The 23,232-nt window shown below is 40.6% G+C and overlaps 1 protein-coding gene and 1 non-coding gene across 3 annotated transcripts; both read left to right on the top strand.

Annotated features, from left to right (window-relative positions):
- Positions 1-112: 112 nt before the first annotated feature.
- KNG1 (kininogen 1) lies at positions 113-23,232 on the top strand. Of its 2 annotated transcripts, none has more exons than XM_040252784.1 (11): positions 113-543; positions 2,643-2,753; positions 3,746-3,830; positions 7,019-7,191; positions 8,333-8,440; positions 11,009-11,093; positions 13,331-13,503; positions 19,305-19,412; positions 19,528-19,614; positions 20,987-21,239; positions 21,270-22,899. In XM_040252784.1, exons 1-11 carry the CDS (start codon positions 352-354, stop codon positions 21,752-21,754), a joined length of 1,860 nt encoding a protein of 619 aa, XP_040108718.1. In that variant the 5' UTR covers positions 113-351; the 3' UTR covers positions 21,755-22,899. The 2 variants fall into 2 exon arrangements, with proteins under 2 accessions (XP_040108718.1, XP_040108727.1); XM_040252793.1 differs by lacking the exon at positions 21,270-22,899 and adding an exon at positions 22,986-23,232 and having other exon boundaries at positions 117-543; positions 20,987-21,064.
- Positions 12,861-13,019, top strand: LOC120860097. The gene has a single exon (XR_005720241.1). It is a non-coding gene; the product is annotated as a U1 spliceosomal RNA (small nuclear RNA).

Consider the following 23,232-nt stretch of genomic DNA (forward strand, 5'->3'; position numbering starts at 1 on the left):
TTCCTCCTCCTTTATGAGAGTCTGCTCTGATTTGCTAAACAAAGTTGTGCAATCACTGGGAAATGAGCTCTGTGCTCTTACATGCTCCCCAAATGCAAACAAGCAGGCCAACCACCCCAGTGTTGTAATGTTTCAGCCTGAAATCTGCTTGGATAACCCAGCAGGGTCCTTTGTCCTTTTGGAATAGGGCAAATAGTGCATGGCAGCAGGAATCAGCCAGGGTCCCGGAGCACTGAGGCAGAGAGAGCAGAGCCCAGAGGAGACAGAGGCTGAAGCTAGTTAAAATCACTGTCTTGGCTCCCAGTTGGCTCCCAATTCCTGGTGAAACTCCTAAAGGGAAACTGTTAAATCATGAAATTAATCACCATCCTTTTCCTTTGCTCCAGGCTGCTACCAAGTTTAACTCAAGAGTCCTCTCAAGAAATCGACTGCAATGACCAGGATGTATTTAAAGCTGTGGACACTGCTCTGAAGAAATATAACAGTGGAAACAAAAGTGGCAACCAGTTTGTACTGTACCGCGTAACCGAGGTCAGCAGAACGGTGAGTGAGCTGTGTTTAACCCTGAGGTCACTTGGGATTTGTGCTGTCACTTGGAGCCCAGGCCTCACTCACCCCCAACCCCACCCCACCCCCACACACGCACCCCAATCACCAGAGAACTGACAATAAAAGGGAAGCTTTGTGGTTGTTAGTTGCTAAGTCATGTCTGACTCTTTTGCGATCCCATGGACTGTAGCCTGCCAGTCTCCTCTGTCCATGAAATTTCCCAGGAAAGAATACTGGAGTGGGTTGCCATTTCCTTCTCTAGGGGAATCTTCCTGACCCAAGAGTCAAACCAACATCTCCTGGATTCTTTACCACTGAGCCACCAGGAAAGCCCATTCTTAAAGGAGTACATCTAAGAAAAATACAATCTCATTTGTGTGGAATCTAAAAATTCCATCTCACAGACACCAAAAGTAGAATGGTGATTGCCAGAACTGGGCAGTGGAGGAAATGGGGAAATACTGGTCAAAGGGCACAAATGTCCAGTTATAAGATGACTAGGTACTGAGGATCGAATGCACAGTGCGGTGATTACAGCTATTAAAGCTTTACTGGAAATTTGTTAAAAGATTAAGTGTTCTCACTACAAAAATGAAGGTAACTATGTGAAGTGATGGGTGTGTTAATTAGCTTGTTTGTGGTAATCATTGCACAATGTACATACAACTTTTATTTGTCAACTAAACCTCAGTTATGCTTGGGGAAAGGGAAGGTTTGTCTAAGAGGAGTCAGCTGTGTTGAACCAAATATCTATCATGAAATCAATGTGGCTCATTGCATCAAGGTAACAGCCATGTTCTAGCTGGGTTTTAGTATTTTTTTTTTTTAATCACTGATTGACACACACAGGATGGAGACAAAGCCTGACAGCGTGTGTGACTTTAAGAAATACAAATCTTTCAATAGTTTATTTAAATGAATTTCATTATAAAACACTGTGTTTCTGTGATAGCTAAGCAATCGATTACTTTGGTGGAGGAAAAAAAACACGACTATTTGATATGATGAGGAAAAAGGAAAAAGTCCAGTGGATAGAGGTTTTTTGTTGTTGTTTTCTGAAAATCCAGTCTTTCTGTTTCACAAACTTGTGCATACATGTGAGTCCTGGGGTTCTCTAGCAACAGTTTATTGGTGTTGTCTTTATTAGTTGACATCCATGGCAAATGTGGTTTATTCTAGTTTATTCTAAAATGTCCATAGAATCACTATTCATCTTTACTTTGTCATGTGGACACTGCCTATACCATGATCACATAGGTTTTATTAAAATCTGAAACCTGGAAGGAACTTCAGAGTCTATTTTGTCGATGCAAATACTGTGGAGAGAGCACTTTCCCATGAGTCAAGAGACCTGCAATCCCGGGCTGGCTCTGCCTTTCCAAGGTGGGGAGGCTGCCTAAGCCATATGCCATCCACCTGGGGCCTCCCTACTCTCACCTACCAACTGAAAAGCTGGGCAACATCCTCTCTGAGGTCCCAGACTTTGCATCTGGAAGCTCATCTAACTCAGCACCTTTAAACTTTAAAAGGTTTATTTATTATTTCATGACATGCTAGACTAAAGAGCAAAACAATGCAAACAAAAATACTAAAATTACTCATAATTCATCTCACCATCCAGATAACTGCTACTTTTTTTGGAAAGTTTAAAAAGGTGTATGGTTTTTTCTAACTGTAAAAATTATAGATGTTAATTTTTAAAAATAAATAATTCAGGATGTTTGTTTTAAGAGAAAACCGAAAGAGAACTCTACTCCCATCACTGAAAGACACATATTTTAACAGTTTCATTGCATAGTTTTCCAGACTTTTAAAAATCATATATTTATGTATAAATTGGTTTCTACAAAAATAGGCTAATGATTTGGATCTACTTTGTAACTTAAACATATGCATATTTGTAAATAGTATATTATGAATTTCTTCCAAGCAAATATTTATAAACTTTCAATATTTTTTCAATATTTTAATAAATGTTTTTGCCTTAATTGAATCAAACAGAGGTCAAATATTCATAACTGTACAAGATCTCAAATGATGTGCTATTGGGTCAGTTAGATGAGACCCATCTATCCATGGTTGCTGTTTTTCAGGATAATCCTGACATATTTTATTCCTTGAAGTACCAAATCAAGGAGGGCGACTGTCCTTTTCAAAGTGACAAAAGTTGGCAGGACTGTGACTACAAGGACTCTGCACAAGCTGTGAGTGTGTTGACCGTTCCTGAGGCTCCATTTTTCTCTGCCAAGTGTGCTAGACGTGTCCACAGTGCTGGAGATGATTCATATTGCTGGCTGCTTTTATAGGATGCACAGACACCCTCAACTGTGTAGAACAGTCAAATGCTTGATGTCTGTATTCTCTCATAGGTAGAAGGGGCATAGAGAGGCCCTCAGTTAAACATGGAGAAAGCCGTCCCACAGGAAGGGGACTCTAATGACCAACAGGGATATGTGGGTCAGGCCCCAGAGAGGCAACAGATCAATACTTGGCTGAGATCTGGGGCTGGTGAGTGGAGAGTGTGGCTGCTTCAACTGAACAGTCCTGAGTACGAATCCTGCTCTACCTTCCACCAGCTGCAACCAGTGTGCTCCCTTGCAAGGGGTGATCAAATTGACTTCATGATCTTGTAGAAAGAAAAAATGAGACACATTATGCAAACGGTTTTGTTTTAATAACAAGGGGTCTTAACCTAAGGCCTACCCTGCCCTGGCACAGCATAGCTGCTGGTTTGGCCCTAATAATTGAGGGAGATTGTGATGCTGCCTGCCAGGAACCAAGCCAGTCTCCTCATAATCCAGGGAGCCATTTCTTCAATGTCAAAACCCTGGCTTCCTGGATGCAGTTTGAACACTGAAATTGAGAGGTTAATCAAGAGGAGAGTTTAGCAGTCTGATTCACAGCCATGGTGTGCATCTTGATGAAAGGAAATATCTCCAGGGCTCAAAACAAAGATTCATACTTTAAAATCTCGTCATTTAGAATGCCTCTCCTCTATCTCATGAATATTGGTGACTTTTAAAAAATAATGATTTGGCTGAAAAATACTTATCCTTGTGTCTCAAAACTCTGCTTAGGAAAAAAAATCTTGACAAGATTTTAAAAAGGAAAGCCATATTTAGCAATAGTACTAAGTGGATTTCATCTGAAAGATTAGAATAAATCTTTTTTTTTTCAATCTTTTTTTTCCCCCAAGGCCACAGGAGAGTGCACAGCAACCGTGGCCAAGAGAGGAAATATGAAGTTCTCCGTGGCTACCCAGACCTGCCTGATCACTCCAGGTAGCTGATGTCTTTGCTGCAGCTGCCCTGGGGGGAAATGAACCTTTTCCGTATGGTGCCAAAAACCCTTTACCTGAGGGCGGCAATGGCGATACCATTTGTAGCCTTGTGGGGGCGCTGGACGGGTGGAGCGGCAGACTCCTGAGATGTGCCCAGGCTCATGCCAATCATCCCCTTGGTGTTATCCGTATTCTCTTCCTCAGGAGCTGCGTTGTATTAGGTGTGTACGAAAGAATGAGAAGACAGAACTGGCCTCAACTGTAGGTAGCGTCCCTAGCATGAGCAAAGCACAGGTTTTGAGTCAGATCTGGCCTGGAAACTTTCAAAGCTCTCACTTTCTTCTTTTTTCCTTACCTGTGAAAGGAGGTAACAATAATTTCCACTTTGTACCATTCTTTCGGATGAAGCTAGATGATACATCTGAAGATGTAATCATAATAATGTATTAATGAAGTCAAGATAAAAGTAGTAACAATTAACATTTATTGAGAGCTTATTACCAGTCACAGTTCTAACCACTTCATATGCAGTAACATATCTAATCCTCACAACAACTCTGAGTCAAATAGTAATATCCCAGTTCACAAATGAAGAAACTAAGGCCTACAGCAGGCAAGTATCTTGCCCAAGATCCCACAGCTAGTAATAAGCACAGTGGTTGGAACAGACCCTTCATAAATGAAATTCCTTAAGATTCTAAGTATGGAGCAGCTTATCAACAGATAACCACTGTTAGCTCTTTCCCTCTTGAGGCAGAGGTGCCAGGTACAGAAGGATGGACACACCTAGGTGATGTTAGTCACAAAAGATGTCCTGGAACTGGCCTTTGCTTACAAGTGAGCTCCAGAACAGCATCTTCTGCCACCCTGGTGAACCTCACCGTCATGGTGACTCTTCTATTTCAGCCTTAATCATCCATAGCATACCCACAAAAACTACATCCCTTGAGTTCTGATTCTTGCAAGAAGTTGCATTCAAAGAAAGATAGTCCAAAACAGAAATCACAAGTCATTAAAATTTTCTGATGAGAATAGCTTTTTATTATTCAGCTTAAGAACTCTATATTGTAAGCAGATTTTAACATTATCCAGAGCACAGCACATATGTACCATGAGAGAAAATACTCTCTGCCACACCTTCAGAAATTATTGCTAGGTCCACAGTCCTTTATCTGAAACCTTTTTGGCCAGATATGTTTTGGAATTTCAAAATTTTAAATCTTTATTTTAATTTAAAAGTCTCTCTAGAAATTGGGGCAGGGTGGAAAATCATTCTGTTACCCAGAAAAACTGAGTTTGCATCTTTCCCTGCTCTTCTCACCCTCAGAAGTTTGCTCCATCTCTTCCCCAGGCAAACCAACCTCTGGGCTTTTCTCCATCTGCTCCTTTTATCTCCTGTGTTCATCTTTTTTTGTTTGTTTTCACATCAGTAATTTCTCTCATCTTTCTCATGTTATCCCCTCGGGTTTTTTAACTTTGCCTATTACCCTGATTCAATCTAACTTCTACAAGGAAAGGAGGGGGTAAAGCTATGAATATTTCCCAGTAAGTCTTTCCTGACACGTTTATGGAAAGAAAGCTGACACACAGTTGCAAAGGGGGTTGTGTTGAGCTGCTGACCGAGGGGATCTTACACCCTTGGATAGTGAGAGCCCCAGGGTCAAGGGACCCAGGACTCCATTACTTCCCCCTTTTTGCCACAGGTGCTGTCACTGATCAGGGGGTGAAGGCTGTCTGTTATGAACACTGGTAATCTAATACAAACTCTCTCCTTTAAAATATATTTTACATTGTTTTATCAAAACCCATTCAGTGGCTGCCTGTTCTTACAGGAAAAGTGTCCTAAGTCGCTCAGTTGTGTCCAGCTGTTTGCGACCCCATGGACTGTAGCCCGGCAGGCTCCTCTGTCCATGGAATTCTCCAGGCAAGAATACTAAGCCGTCAGGGAAGCCCTAAGGGCTTGCCCTCCATTCTTAATTCCCTTCAGAAGGTCTAGGAAGGCCCCCAGCTGAGTGGAGAAAGCTGTGAATATGTGCCTCTTCCAGGAGAGGGCGCCATAGCTTACATCAGGGTCGTCAAAGGAGAGGGTGACCCAGGGAGATAGGAATCCAGGCCTACAGAGCACAGCTCAGGCTGCGCACCAGAGGCCTCTCTACCGACTGCTGAGTTCTGTGCTCAATCGTGTCCAACTCTTTGTGGAACCCAGGTCTCCAGCATTGCAGGCGGATTCTTTACCGTCTGAGCCACGAGCCACTAGGGAAGCCCAAGAATACTGGAGTGGAAAGCCTATCCCATCTCCTGGGGAATCTTCCCGACCCAGGAATCGAAGCGAGGTCTCCTGCACTGCAGGAGGATTCTTTACCAGCTGAGTTACCGGGGAAGCCCCTGCTTCCCCGCCGACTGCTCAGACCTCAAATCACCCCTCCCTGTCTCTTGCTATAAACTGATAAGATGTGTGCACCCCTTGTCCCACACCTCTGTCCCTGCCTCATCCTGCTTCATCCAGACCCACTTGTCCCTTCAGGCCTCACACCTCGGGTTGTGAGGTTTACCTTGACTGCTCTTCACCCTTCTTAGCTCAGTCTCTTTTCCTCAGAAAAGTCTTTCTTGCGCTTACTCTGGGCTCCTGTCTTTCCAAGTTCTTGCTGAATTATATTGAAATCATCCATCTCCAGTTCTATCTCTCCCCCTTGACTTTGTCCAACTCCTTCATGGCAGTGAACATTACTAATGAATTTATGTATCCACACAGCCAGGCTCAGCACAGGACATGTTATAGCAGGTGTGAAATACATGTTTGTTCAGTAGAAAGGATACAGAATGTACTACACCCCGAGTCCAGCTTCAAGTGGCTTTCATTAACACTGAAAAGTAAATTCAAATACATCTGTAATATTTATTTTTATGAGGATAGATTCATGTATCACTCCTGTAATTTTAAGTGACTTTAAAATAAATTTTAAATAACCATGCACAACAGAATGCATACAAGATGTTCCTAAGTGAATGGTTGGCCTTCCCTCTGACTCAAAAGCAGTCTTGTGTTCCCTTTTCTAGTGCTTACTAGGATTTACTGGAAAGTTTGTTATCAAGGCTTTTTATTGATGAATTATCTGACTTATTCAGGGCAATGTATGTGAATATAGGTTTCGCTCCTTAACGCTGCCCTTTTGCCTACTGTTTGTCAAGCCGAGGGCCCCGTGGTGACAGCCCAATATGACTGCCTTGGCTGTGTGCATCCCATATCTACCACAAGCCCCGACTTGGAGCCTGTTCTGAGACATGCCATCCAACATTTTAACAACAACACCGATCATCCCCACCTCTTTGATCTGAAAGAAGTAAAAAGAGCCCAAAGACAGGTCTGTTCTTTAATTTTTCTCTTGCCGTAGTATTGCTAAAATGTGTTAGGCCTTTAAGGCTTAGAATTTCTTTACCTGAAATAAATCTTTGGCCAGAGGACAACATGATTCCACAGGAGGTGGTGAGGAACTCTTCCGTGTTCTCATATACCCAGCTCGGGGAGACAAAGGCTTTCTCCATACAGACAGTGATTTGGATGCTGCAGTGTGTCAAGAGGGGAAAGGAGGCTAATCAGACTTCTTTCCTGGGAGATTTGTTTTTAATGAATGGGTGGTCAGCTCTGCTTGTGCTGTGAAATGGAAAAGTCGTTGGTGAAAAAAAAAGTCATTCTGGCTTTAGGAGTTTAAGAAGACTCTATCATCACCTAGCTATCATGAGGCAAACATGACCCCCCAATATTAAAATGTACCTAAAAAGGTTGGCACAGTTGCTGGGTACCCTCTAAATTATAGTCTCTGTTTCATCAGAGAAAAGAGCAAATACTTGTATTAATAAATCTGGTTTTTCCATTGAAGCCTTTACTGACAGTTGACTGGGCCCCTTGAATTTCAGCCTCTAATTATGGAGGACTCACTTCGGTCAGTAGCATTCCTTGCTTTTAATTGACCTTTAGCTGGCCTTCTGGAGCTTGCCTTCATGCAAGATGCAAGCTCTTCTTGGTCCTGTTCATATCCAGCTATCAGGGTGGGACCCACCTCAGATAAAGCAGGAGAAATCTTACTGCCCGGCCGTCTGGGAGCCTAAGGACCTACTGGTTAAAGCCACTCCAGCTCCCGAGTTTTCTTTATCCATCTAGAAAAGCATTATTAATATTTTACAAAATTTAACAGATCATTTTTTTTTCCTCCTGCCCACAGAGGAAATATTGCTGGGTCTTACTTAAGAAAATACAGTAACTCTATCTATAAATTGCTTTTCATTTTCAGATGTGTAGCTGTATGTGTGTATGTGTGTGTTGTATTGAAGGGTGTGAGCATCATAAAGTGCTCAATATTAATTTGGTAATGACTTTTGCCTAGTAATAATAATAGTTTGTATTTTTGAGCACTTACCAAATGCCAGATATTATTCTAAGCTCCTTCTAACACTGTGAATAATGTTTAAACTGACCTTTAAATATTCAATCCAAAATTGTTTCAGGTGGTGGCTGGATGGAACTATGAAATTACTTACTCAATTGCACAAACTAATTGTTCCAAGGAGAAATTTCTATTCTTAACTCCAGACTGCAAGTCCCTTTCAGATGGTGTAAGTAGGCAAAAAATCTAATTATAAAGTTCTTAGCCTTTTGTGTCCAGTATTTACAGGTGTGGGAACTCAGCTGTACAGGAAGACTCAGTCACTAAAATTTTAGATGACATTCAACAGTTCCATTTCATGTCCCATTGAGAATCTGAAACTCACGTCACCTGTCAAGCTGCTTACCCAGGGGTCAGAGTCTACACATCTGGCAATAAGCATCTACAGATATATCCAGGGACTAGCAATAGCCTGAGACAAAAGATGCCACACTCAAGTTTGTCTTTTCATGTCTTCATGCTTTCCTATCTCCTTTTCCTTCTGTGTGCTCAACAGCCTGACAAGCCTTCTGAACTCTACCCAGGACAATACTTCCAACTGTCTCTGCTTGTTTTCTCACCCTCCCTCCCCTACTTTTCTCTTTAATAAATACATCCTGAGTCTCTCTCCCTTAGTGACCCTTCCTAGGATGATATCTTATTATGGAACCAAAATTATGTTAAAAGAGAGCATCTCAAGGTAGCAGGAGTTAATGCATGTTAAGATGATCAGGCATGCGGTCCTTCCCAGGGGTATATGCACTTTAGCAGAAGGCTGTGCTTTGAGCAAGAGGTGGCTGCAAGTCTGTTTGCCTAGTCATTCTAGGTGATGAGAACTATTAGAAATAGATAGTAGGGATGGTTGCACAACCCTGTAAAATGTCCCTGAATTATACACTTAAAAATGGTTAAGGAGCTTCCCTGGTGGCTCAGTGGTAAAGCCATCTTCCTGCTAATACAGGAGACATGGGTTCAATCCCTGACCAGGGAATACTCCACATGCCGCAGAGCAGCTAGGCTGATGCGCCCCAAATACTGAGCCTATGCTCTAGAGCCCAGGAGTTGCAACTGTTGAAACCCAAGCACCCTAAAGCCTGTACTCTGCAACGAAAGAAGCCACTGCAGTGAGAAGCCCGGACAGCAACCAGAGTAGCCCCACTTGCTGCAACTAGAGAAGAGCCTGTACAGCAGCAATGGCCCAAGTACAGCCCAAAATAAATAAATTATTTATTTGATGGCAAATTGTATATATATTTTACCAGAATTTTTTTAAATAGTAAAAAAAAAAAAAAGAGAGAGAGAGAAACCCTCTAAAATCATAGGTTCTAGTCACTGTGTAACGTTGTCAGTTTGAATTGAATCTGGCCTTTTAAGCATCTATAATATCTTCTGGTTTTTATGCTTCGCTTCAAATTGAGGTTATATAGGCCTAAATGTTATCTAGCTTTAATCTTGCTCCATCTGTTTATAAAAGTCCCAGTTAAGTTTTTGCTTTGTAACACAGAAATGCAAAGGCTGGTTGAGGTAACAAAGCCAGTCAGATTTTGGTATAATTTTCCTAAGCCTTCACTTCTTCATCTGTAAAATCATGCAGAATAATATATCTATCTCACAGAGTTATTACAGTAATTAAAGAACATAAAATGCAAATGAATTATTTTGCCCACAATTGGTAAGATTTAAGGCCTTGCTATTCAAAGTGTGGTCCATAGACCAGCAGCATCAGCAACACCAGGGAGCTTCTTAAAAAAGTAGAATCTCAAGTCCACCTACATCTACTGAATGAGAATCTGCATATTATCAGTAACAAGATTCTCAGGCAATTCATCTGCACATTAAAATTTGAAAAGCAAAGATTTAAGGAGTTTCCTAAGTAGTTCTCAGTCATGTTACACCTTAGAATCACTAGCCTAGCTTTGAAAAACACCTATTCCCAAACCATTCCCCCAGACCTTCTGATTTAATTGGTCTGGGGTCAGATGATGCAGTTGGTAAAGAATCTGCCTGCCAATGCAGGAGACACAAGAGACACAGATTCCATCCCTGGGTCAGGAATATCCCCTGGAGTAGGAAATGGCAACCCACTCCAGTATTCTTGCTGGAGAATCCCATGGACAGGGGAGTCTGGCAGGCTACGGTCCATGGGATCACAAAGAGTCAGACATGACTGAGTGACTTAACCCTTGCTTCATATGGCTTTGCTTGTCCTTTATGTTTATTTTACTCTATTAAACTTTTTTGAATTTTTTTATTTTTTGGTTGTGCTCCCCAGCCTGCAGGATCTTAGCTTCCCAACCAGGAATCAAACCCATGCCTCCTGGAGTGGAAGCATGGGGACTTAACTACTAGACCACCACAGAAAGTCCCTTGCCATTATGTTTAATCTTTCATTATGTTTTTTATTATATGCTATTATTCTTGAAGATGGAGTACCTTGACTTTGGTTTTAACTTAATCCGAAAGTCTTTGTCTTGCTAAAAGAAAATGTTACCCACTCACTTGTATAGCTACTATTTCTACATTAGGTATTCTTGTCATCTTATTTCATGTCTCTGTATGTGTGGGTATGTATTTGTTGGTGGTGGTGCTACTTTTTCATTGTTTCTTTTTTTGTCTTTTGCATATAGACTATGTTTTGCTTTGTTTTTCTCTATACAATAATTTGCAGAGTCAACATCCTATTTTTAATTTTACTAGTCGTTTAAAGATTCTTAAAAACGTTTTTAATTTATGCTCTTATATGCTTTTTAAAAAACAGGATATTGGTGAATGTTCAGATAAAGCATATGTGGATCTCCAGCTAAGAATTGCTTCCTTCTTGCAGAAATGTGACCTTTATCCAGGTAAGGGATAATATGTGTTGGTGTTCATGCTGGTCCCAGACAACTGGCTAGGTCTTTCCATAGCTATTGTGCTTTGGTTCCCATGATAAAGTCTACATGACTGACAGACCTTACTAGGAACACTGGGTCCCATCCCTGCCCTGCTGTGCTACAGCAAGTACACCTGAGACTGCTCAGCAAGTGGCCAAAGAGAACACAGTGACAGAAGGAAAAATTTATGTTTTCTGGGCAAAGCTGCCCTTCGATTATGTCAGCTGGTCTTTCTTGTGTACCAGCTGTCTCTGCATCAGATATTGTGAACTGGGGAAGCTGTATCTCATTTTTAAATAATCAGAATAAGATCCTTTCAATTACCAGTTTTTTCCCTTTGCATGTTATAATATGGGGAAAGGGTGATAGTGCACATTTAAGGTCAAGTTAGTATTTCTTATACCAGTCAGCTCAGTCATGTCAGATGCTCTGCAACCCCATGGACTGCAGCACGCCAGGCTTCCCTGTCCATCACCAACTCCCGGAGCTTGCTCAAACTCATGTCCATAGTGTCAGTGATGTCATCCAACCATCTCATCCTCTGTCGTCCCCTTCTCCTCCCACCCTCGATCTTTCCCAGCATCAGGGTCTTTTCAAATGAGTCAGTGCTTCGCATCTGGTGGCCAAAGTATTGGAGTTTCAGCTTCAGCATCAGTTCTTCTAATGAATATTCAGGACTGATTTCCTTTAGGATGGACTGGTTGGATCTCCTTGCAGTCCAAGAGACTCTCAAGAGTCTTCTCCAACACCACAGTTCAAAAGCATCAATTCTTTGGTGCTCAGCTTTCTTTATAGTCCAACTCTCACATCCATACATGACCACTGGAAAAACTATAGCATTGACTATATGAACCTTTGTTGGCAAAGTAATGTCTCTGCTTTTTAATATGTTGTTTAGGTTGGCCATAACTTTTCTTCCAAGGAGTAAGCGTCTTTTAATTTCATGGCTGCTGTAACCATCTGCAGTGATTTTGGAGCCCCCCAAAATAAAGTCAGCCACTGTTTCCACTGTTTCCCCATCTATTTGCCATGAAGTGATGGGACCAGATGCTATGATCTTAGTTTTCTGAATGTCGAGCTTTAAGCCAACTTTTTCACTCTCCTCTTTCACTTTCATCAAGAGGCTCTTTAGTTCTTCTTCGCTTTCTGCCGTAAGGGTGGTGTCATCTGCATATCTGAGGTTATTGATATTTTTCCCGGCAATCTTGATTCCACCTTGTATTTCATCCAGCCCAGCATTTCTCTGATGTACTCTGCATATAAATTAAATAAGCAGAGTGACAACATACAGCCTTAATGTACTCCTTTCTCAATTTGGAACCAGTCTGTTGTTCCATGTCCATTTCTAACTGTTCACAGCTTGACCTGCACACAGATTTCTCAAAAGGCAGGTCAAGTGGTCTGGTATTCCCACCTCTTGAAGAATCTTCCACAGTTGGTTGTGATCCACAGTCAAAGGCTTTGGCATAGTCAATAAAGCAGAAATGGGTGTTTTTCTGGAACTCTCTTGCTTTTTCGATGATCCAGTGGATGTTGGCAATTTTATCTCTGGTTCCTCTGTCTTTTCTAAATCCAGCTTGAACATCTGGACTCATCTTGAATATTCTTATACCAAGGGTTGGCTTTTCTCATACTTGGAAGATAGTTGTGTACATTGCACAATATGAAGCATTACTGAAGATTCCTGCTCACCAGAATCACAGAATTTAAAATTTTCCTACTAGAAAATCATTCCCAATACTTACCTGGCAGGGGAGATACCATGATCATGAAGGTGGTTTTCCCAGGGTGAGGCTTATCCATTGCACTCCGAATGTGCTGACCCCTGCGATTTCCCCAAATGTGGGAAACTCGATTGCATAATTTGTGGTAGTGGGGGAGTGCGTTCGCGCTAAAAAAAAAAAAAAATCATTCTTTTATGTTAAGCATTGCTTTTTACAGTTTCCATCAAAAATGCAAAAACTTTAGAAAAGGGCAGCATATTGATTGAGTCACCTCCTGATTGAAAGTTTCCCTAAACACACTTGGCTTTTAGAAGAGGAAAAGAGGAGAGAGAGTCAGTTGGAGGTCTGACAGACAACCTCCACTGCTGGATCTTGGGCTGCCACGTGGCCCTCTGTCAGTGGATGCTGGATCACATGTGGAAAAGGTACTAGACTAGATTGCTACTTCAGGGCACATACTGATGTGAAATCTGCCTCTTTCAGGGGAGGATTTTGTACAACCACCCACCAGGCTTTGTGTCGGCTGCCCCAAACCTATACCTGTTGACAGCCCAGAACTGGAGGAGCCTCTGAACCATTCCATTGCAAAGCTTAATGCAGAGAATAATGGAACCTTCTATTTCAAGATTGACACTGTGAAAAAAGCAACAGTACAGGTCTGTAAATTATAGTGATAGTCTATTGCAAATTGTTTACTAATGTTGCCACTGATCTTGGCTCGGGATTGGGAAACAGTATACCTCACAAATGGAATTTGGTAGACTTGAATTTCAAGTCCCAACCTCACAGCATGCTTGATGTGTGATCTTGGACAAGTCATTTAAAGCACTGTCTCCGTTTTCTAGCCATAAAGGACTATAGTAAGTGTTAGTTGCTCAGTAGTGCCTGACTCTTTGCGACCCCATGGACTGCAGCCCTCCAGGCTCCTCTGTCCATGAGATTTTCCAGGCAAGGATATTGGAGTGGGTTGCCATTTCCTTCTCCAGGGGATCTTCCCAACCCAGGGATTGAAGCCAGGTCTCCTACACTGTAGGCAGATTCTTTACTGACTGAACTACAAGGGAAGCCCATAACGGACTATAGGAAGGGTCAAAAAAATAACATATGTCAATCACTTCTCAAAATCTAAAGTGCCCTATAAGTACTAGCAATTTGTATAATTAAGAAAATTGAGAGCTAGGAAAAACAAGACTTATCCTCTGCCTCTCTAGATCCATCTCTCATTATCACATCACTCAGTGCCTTGGGCTCAGCCACATCAACCAGTCATTGCCCAAACTTTCTTTGCATGCTCCTCTCCATCTCATTTTTTTCCTGCCTGGGGCGCCTTCCCCTCTACAATTATACCTTCTAGAAATTCATCTCTCCTTCCATGCCTGTCAGTAGAGGTGAAGGAGTATCCTTGTTTGGAGGTCAGAGGGCCTAGCTCTGCAACAGCATCTGCCACTCACATCCTGGGTGACCCTGGGCAGTTATTCAGACTCATGAATCTTTTGTGGCTGGATCAGAAAAGCCCAAATCCCTTCAAACTCCAACAGCATATGACCAATGTATTTATGGACAGATTCCTATTATGGAACCTCAGAACTGGCTTTCCTAAATACAAGCTAAAGAAAAGTCATTGAAAAGGAGCCAAACTGGGAATTCCCTGGCAGTCTCGTGGTTAGGTCTTCACACTGTCACTACTGAGGGCATGGTTCAAACCCTGGTCAGGGAACTAAGATCCCACAGGCTGTGCAACATGACCAAAGGGATAAAACAACTATAGCAAACACACATGATTTTTATAGGCTTCTCCGATGGCTGAGATGATAAAGAATCTGCCTGCAATGCTGGAGACCTAGGTTCAATCCCTGGGTTGGGAAAATCCTCTGGAGAAGGGAATGGCAACCCACTCTAGTATTCTTGCCTGGAGAATTCCATGGACAGAGGAGCCTGGCGGGCTACAGTCCATGAGGTGGCAAAAAGTCAGACACGACTAAGCGGTTAACACACACAAAACATGATCTTTACAGTCTATAAAGAAAATCTCACTTTAAAAGTTCATAATTCTGGCTCAGTAATTGAATTTCTAGAACTATAAAATAGAAAAGTCTTTCAATACAATAATATTCATTGCAGCTTTAACTATAAAAGCAAAAAATAAAGTGGTAAACTCTCAAAATGATCAATAATATAGAAATGATCAAATTGTATCTAGCATATCCTTACAATGGAGTATAAAGCAGCAATTTTAAACCATCTTTGTGAGGAGTTCTTGATGTAGAAAATGCTTGTATTATACTATGCAAAAAGAGGCCATAAAATTGAATAAACATTTTGTTCTCGATCATGTTATTAAAAAGTACAGAAAAAAGTACCGAAAAGAAATGTCTCAGATTATTCATACTTTTAGCTGATGTCACAGTGGGCTGTTTATTGTAATCTTCCTTATTTTCTGTATTAGTTTTATATGCTGGGAGGGGAGGAAGACCTGAACAAACCGTATTAAAATAAATCAAAACCGACACTATGATTTCTCTCTTACTCAGACACTTATTTCTGGATGCCATATCCTCTCCCTGATTTCACTAGCACATAACCCATGTTAGGCTTACTTGAAAGGAGTACCAATTCATGCTGCTCTTGTCTTTGTCTGCTTTCCTTCTCGCTCTGTTTTTCTGTAAAATTCCCTTATTCTTACTGATGCAGGAACAGTCCAGTACTCCACCACATAATGCATGTCAAGGAGTTGCTGTCAGGAGAGAACCCCTCCTTCTCAAGTGTGTATATCTAGTCCTCTTGGTAGTCCCAGTTCTTTCTGGAAATTAGCCAACATGCTAAAATGGATGTGTTTATGCTAAGGGTACAAGGAAAGCCACAGTAGAATAAGCTACATCCCTTTACTTGCTAAACTAATCTGGAATATTGTGAGAATTTCAAATTTACTTTTAAGAGTTGACTCTTTACTTATTTTTGAGTTTAAAGAGAGCAATTTGGTCTCTCAAGGCAGCCCTAGTGGAAGCAGCTGATTTATTGGAAATCAGCTTACCATAATGAATTTGCAATAGCCAGTCTCTTAGTGACCCATTTGCCAAATTGCTAATTCGTTTTACAATTTTAGTCTTGCCTTGGCTTTGCATGTTTAGTCCTATTTGGGTACATGTCCATTCCAGGCTGGTTTCATATTTCAGATACCAAACATTTCTTAAATCCTTTGTTTTCTCATGTGAATGGTTATGATTTCTGTCATATACTGTTCATTTTGCCCTATCCCCACGGCTGCTGTAAATATTCTTCCCTGCCTCTGCTCAGATAAATACACTTCAAGGATCTATGGGTGCACATTCAGGAATTTTCCTTTGACAAAAAGTCCTAGAAAGGTCAAGGAATATGTAGATGTCTAAGATTTATGATGCAAATTGACAGATCATCAAGTGATTTGCATTTATGTCAATTTACATTCACACCATGTGGATGTAAGACACTGGCTGATGGTCTTGACTTGACCTATTCGAATACTACCAGCAGTGACTAAGATTCTATGTTTCCCATACCTGACTAAGTGTCATCTCTGTTTTTTACCCTTGGCAAGATTCAAGGTTAAACATGATGTTATATAGTTTTCTAATGTGCATATCTTTGGTTATTAATGAAAGTCAACTTGTTCAGGAGTAATGATCTTTTTAACTTCTCCAAAAGAGCTGGTTATGTCCTTGGTTCATTTCTTTAGTGTTGGGCTTTCTGTGTATAAGAATACTGACCCTACACCATATTTTTCCCAGTTTACCTTTTTACCTTATTCACTGTGACATTTTCAAATTTTGACATTTTCCCCTTTCCTTTAGATTCTTTCCTCTGCTTTTCAGAGGATGAAAAGCCTCATCATCCTAAGAACTGATGAATGTTTTTTATACCTTTCTAGCTTATTTAGTTTAAATGTCTTAGGCATTTGGAACTTACATTACTAAGTAGTATTCTGTACTTTAAAAACAAAACTTGGACAGGATGGACTTAAGCAGGGAAGACTTCTGATAAGAACAGCAATATAGATGCAATTTTGAGGTTCTTGAACATAAGATATTACTGCTGCTGCTAAGTCGCTTCAGTTGTGTCTGACTCTCTGCGACCTCATAGATGGCAGCCCACCAGGCTCCCCTGTTCCTGGGATCCTCCAGGCAAGAACACTGGCGTGGGTTGCCATGACCAGGTCTACTTTATTCCTCTCCTCTGGACCCTGAATAGAATTGAGCCAACAGCTGTGACTTTTGTCACATATTGCCAACTTTCCTAGGCAACATCATATTAATCAACTGTGGCTCAGAGGTAAAGAGTCCACCTGCAGTGCAGGAGACTGGGGTTTAATCCCTGGGTCAAGAAGATCCCCTGGAGAAGGAAATGGTAACCCACCACAATATTCTTGCCTGGGAAATCCCATAGACAGAGGAGCCTGGTGGGCTACAGTCCATGGGGTTTCAATAGAACTGGACACAACTGAGTGACTAAATAACAACAACAATGTCAGAAAACTGGATTAAAGTATACTCTCAGACTAAGCAATAAAATTCATGATCACCAATGGATACTCTCTAAAACACTTTTTGGACTTCCCTGCCCAGCTTATACACGTCTGGAGTTTTACAAGTTATCAAATTTGTCTTATAAATTTTACTGTGCTTACCTAGAAAATGATGCCAGAAAAGCTAGAGGAGTAGTTTAGCTCTTCCTGTTCTCTGCTCTCCTCATCCTCCTGCCATTGTAATTCCTCCATGCTTTTCAAAAAACACAAAGAAAAAGGGAAGACTTATGTTGTGGAATCACACTATCACTCCGTAACTTTATTTTTTCAATAATGGTCAACCTTCCAGGAAACAGGTATGTATAATATATTCTTTTTGATAACTATATAATATTACGCATACACACATTTAAATCCTAGAATGAAATGCTGAATAACTTAGCCTGAAAATTGAGCCATGTTAACTACCTTTTAAATTTATATATACAATTTTAAAACATTTTATAAAGTATATTTTTCAAGTATGTAAAGGCTGTAAGCTTTTTTAAAAAAAACTGTGCTTGAGATTTTGTTGAAGTCAGTGTACTGGGAAAAAAACACACAATGACTTTTACTTTTTAAGTAAATAAAGTACATGTATTATAGACCAAAAGGAAAAAAATTGGGCCCAAATATTAACAGGAGACAGTATTATATAATGATTAAAACTTGCTAGAGCTTAAAATAGTTTCTTAATATTAAAAAAAAAACCCTCTGAGAAGCAAGCTAGAAATCCAAAGAACTTTCCTAATCACATAATTTAATCCACATAATTTCTATAGCAGCTCAGTTCAGTTCAGTTGCTTAGTTGTGTCCGAGTCTTTGCGACCCCATGAATTGCAGCACGCCAGGCCTCCCTGTCCATCACCAACTCCTGGAGTTCACTCAGACTCACATCCATCGAGTCGGTGATGCCATCCAACCATCTCATCCTCTGTCATCCCCTTTTCCTCCTGCCCCCAATCCCTCCCAGCATCAGAGTCTTTTCCAATGAGTCAATTCTTCACATGAGGTAGCCAAAGTACTGGAGTTTCAGCTTTAGCATCATTCCTTCCAAAGAACACCCAGAACTGATCTCCTTTAGAATGGACTGGTTGGATCTCCTTGCAGTCCAAGGGACTCTCAAGAGTCTTCTCCAACACCACAGTTCAAAAGCATCAGTTCTTCGGCGCTCAGCTTTCCTCACAGTCCAACTCTCACATCCATACATGACTACTGGAAAAACCATAGCCTTGACTAAATGGACCTTTGTTGGCAACGTAATGTCTCTGCTTTTTATATGCTATCTAGGTTGGTCATAACTTTCCTTCCAAGGAGTAAGCGTCTTTTAATTTCATGGCTGCAATCACCATCTGCAGTGATTTTGGAGCCCCCCAAAATAAAGTCTGTCATTGTTTCCACTGTTTCCCCATCTATTTTCCATGAAGTGATGGGACCAGATACCATGATCTTCGTTTTCTGAATGTTGAGCTTTAAACCAACTTTTTCACTCTCCTCTTTCACTTTCATCAAGAGGCTTTTCTCTGATTCAAGCTTTGGTAGAACAAAAAGGTGTGTTTAAAGTAAATATTTAAGTTTTCTTCCTACTTGTCCTAGATTCTACATATTATGACTTGAGCCTTTGAATTTCTGGTGAATCTTGCAGTTGCTGAACAATAAAACTCAGGAAAATAGAAAAATAAAAATGATAGCATGGTTTTCTTTTCCCATCTAAAAAAGGAAATAAGCCCAATTGCCAAATATTTTAATGTGCATACAAAGTTTTGTTGTCAAATATTTGTACTTTTTGAGGGTAACTCTTATTTGTTCAGTACATAATTAAAATGTGAAGATTCTCCCCTAAAAGCCCTTATGATAAAAATGTATGATTTATTACACAGCATTAATCAAGCTCCTATTTTGTGCTAATTCATTTTCCAGGTGGTAGCTGGAAAAAAGTATTCTATTGTGTTCATAGCAAGGGAAACCACATGTTCTAAGGGAAGTAATGAAGAGCTGACCGAGAGCTGTAAGATCAATAGCCATGGTGTGAGTATAATGCAGCTATCTTACAGATTCCCTGGAAATCTGTATGATGTTTTATGCTTATTTATGTATCCCATGAATAACAGTTTTCTCTTTTGGCTTTGATTTTCATGGATAGCTAATTCTACACTGTGATGCTGATGTTTATGTGGTGCCTCGGGAGGAAAAAATTTACCCTACTGTCAACTGTCAATCACCTGGACGGGTATGATTCTAATTGCAGTTGGTTTGGGTTAGCTATGCTCATTCTGAAAATCATATTTGGAGGTTGAAAATGAACCACTATTTACATCAATTGGAGGACTATCTTTTTTAAATGGGGAGAACACTCACATTTCTGTGCTGATCTCTCTTCTTATGGCTAGAAAGGGAGAGCAGCTGTTCCCTTAATCACTTCTCCAACACGGCCAGCGTCTTATGAGTTCACAGGTTCTCTTAGGGAAGCACAACCAGGGAGCTTGGAAAAAATGCAGGTTGCACACCCCACTCCACATTTCCTGTATCAAAAGCTATATTTTAACACAGTCCCCAGGAAAGTCATACCCATATGCAAGTTTGAGAAGTGTTAGGTTGCATCATTTTTTTTGCTTCTTAGAAGAACCCTGGGAGGTAAGTAGTACTTTCCCTACTTTCAAGATTGAGACACTAAAAATTACAAAGATGCTAAAGTCCTAAAGTGGATAATAACTTTATCAAGTGCTTCCTCCATCTTAGACCCTGTACTGAGGACTTGACGTTGACACATATTTTCCTCCTGACAACTCTACGAGGCAGGTGATTCTATCATTCCTATTTTACACACAAGGAAAGTGAAGCTAGTGGTGCTCAGATACAAATCTAGGTAAAATCAGAGCCTACTCTGTTCACCATCATACTGATAACTAGTAGGTGCTGGCTTGTTTGACCTCAAAGAGCATGCTCTTTGAATCACCAAACACTGCCCACCACATTCTCACAGGTAGTAAGTGTGTAGGTAGAAATAACCCACAAATCCATGCTTCAGTGCAAGTTGCCTCTGCTCCCTTTGTTCTGCATTTAGGTTTTTGCCATATGTAGGTATGTATATAATCTAATACAAACATTATACAAAGGCTGTGTTTCAAGCTTGTGAACATATATATCCTGTGTTTCAATTCAACAGAGTGATTGTGGATATATGCTGCTTATATATTCCATTCTTAAAACCAGTTAAGGTCTTTTTGGATAAAAAGCAGTAATGTGCTAATAGAAATAGTATCAATTAATAAATAATGTGCCATGGCTTATGGAATCATAGGCTTAGAGAGTACCCTAGAGATCATGTAGTTAACCATCCAGTTTTTCCTAATTAAAAACTCTCTATTTTAGAGTATTATTAGGAAGAAGAATCAATATCTCTAAATTATTAAATCAATCAAAAGAGGAAAAAATTATTCATTTTCACCCTTTATGGAATATTAATGTATAAAGCACTTAAAATCTGACAAAGACATTCCCCATCGTAAACTGAGATAACATTGACAGGCCCCCATCCCTTCTTTCTTCTTTGATAGTGTGGTTTTCACAGTAATGCATTCATCTTAATATTTCCTGTTTAGACTTTACTCATGAAAAGGCCTCCGGGTTTTTCACCTTTCCGATCAGTACAAGTGATGGAAACTGAAGAAAAAACAACTGTAAGTCTACCCCACTCTGCCATATCACCTGTACAAGATGAAGAGCGGGATTCAGGAAAAGAACAAGGACCCACTCATGGGCATGGCTGGGACCATGGAAAGCAAATAAAATTACATGGCCTTGGCCTTGGCCATAAACATGAGCATGACCAAGGTCATGGGCACCATAGGGGTCATGGTCTTCGCCATGGACATCAAAAGCAACATGGTCTTGGCCATGGACATAAGCATGGTCTTGGCCATGGACATAAGCATGGTCATGGCCACGGAAAACATAAAAACAAAGAAAAAACCCATGGAAAGCAGTCTGATTGGAGGACACACTATTTGGCAAGTTCTTATGAAGATAGCACTACATCCTCTGCACAGATGCAGGAGAAGACAGAGGAGACAACACTCCTTTCCCCAGCCCAGCCAGGTGTAGCCGTTACCTTTCCTGACTTTCAAGACTCAGATCTCATTGCAACTGTGATGCCTAATACACTACCACCTCCCACAGAGAGTGATGATTACTGGATCCCTGACATCCAGATAGAGCCAAATAGCCTTGCATTTAAATTGATTTCAGATTTTCCAGAAACAACCTCCCCCAAATGTCCTGGTCGCCCCTGGAAGCCAGTTAATGGAGTGAATCCAACTCTGGAAATGAAAGAGTCTCATGATTTCGATCTCTTTGATGCTCTTCCTTAATTTAGGCAGCCAGGGGTATTTCTTTAACATCTCATCAACCCCTGTCCCCATTGTCCAAAGATCCTCATATAATACAACAAAAACCATGAACATTCAGAACAGCCTAGAGAGAAATACATGGTGAGACTCCCCACGGGAACACCATCGATCTCTATGGATGACATAAAACTGTGTGCAGAATTCTAACTCCTTTCTGAGCTTTCCTCCCAAGTTTTCTTAACTAGCACAGAAAATGGACAAACTAATATACTGTGGCCTACTGCAGTTGCTTTTCTGATAATGAATGTGTACCTTAAAATGTACATCATCAATTTTCATACAAAGATTCTTGACATTTTGAATAAACTGTAACATCTGGTCCATATGTGGCAATAAGAGAAGTTAAGAGACTGAATGCTGAACTTCTTAATGGAGGAAAAAAAATAATAAAAACCTCCAGAGGTCAAAGAGGAACAAGAGGGAAAGACAGATTGGCCAAAGGGAGGACAGAGAAAATAAATTGACTTTCTGTTTCCAAAATGGGCTAGTAATCTCAAACAGTTACTCCCATGTGACAAAACTATGCTGATAATTCTCTTTCTGGGTGAGAGTGTTTCTTGTAAGTCAGTAATTTCTGTTTACTCATTAACTACGCTTTGCAATAGGGCTTTCAAATAGGAGTTTTCTGTTTGTTTGTATGTTGCCAGCTTTAGAGTGAGTAACCCTTACTGTTCAATAGCTCTGAGTTTAATGATAAGGATGGAAAGCAGAAGTAATATAAAGGCTGGCTTGCTTGAGGAAATCTTTTTTTAATAATTGATAAGGGAATATCATGAGATGTGATGCAAATTTTGTTCAGAAATTTTATGAGAAATTCTTTCTAGCCTTTATAGTTGCATTTTCTTTTGCTATAACATTGAAGTATATGGACTTTTGCAGGAAAGAATAATATGATTATCTTTAATTTACTGATAATGTGAAGGAGGCATGTCTTTCACAACCCCTGCTATGCTTTTGCCTAGGGAAATAGGGCTTTGTACACCTACACTCACCTGCGGATGAACGTCACTGTTTCTTCAATTTATTGGATGCATTTGAGCCGCTGAGTTTTTATTTCATTCCAAATATTATCTGTACTTGCAAATAAAGTACCAATGATCTCAGGAGAAGGTCTCATCTTGTCAATTAGTGGCTTCACCTTCCTCTCTTTGAACGATAACCTCAGATTAACAGAGTTTTACTATACTTACAGAGGCACGTAAGGTCCTGCGAGTACAAGGGCCGACCTCAAGAGGCAGGGGCAGAGCCAGCACCTCAGGGTGAGGTCAATTTACCAGCAGAATCTCCACGGTTGGCACAATAGACCCGACAACCTCTGTCAGCAGCCCTGCGTGGAAGGAGAAGAAGATGGGGTAGAATTTAAATAGAGAAGAATGCCATTTTATCCCTCTGTGACTGAGTGAAATAAAGTTCCGTCCTTATGTTCCCCTCCTGGTTAA

This window comes from Oryx dammah, unplaced genomic scaffold (assembly GCF_014754425.2).
Source record: "Oryx dammah isolate SB20612 unplaced genomic scaffold, SCBI_Odam_1.1 HiC_scaffold_2, whole genome shotgun sequence".
Classification (NCBI taxonomy): domain Eukaryota; kingdom Metazoa; phylum Chordata; class Mammalia; order Artiodactyla; family Bovidae; genus Oryx; species Oryx dammah.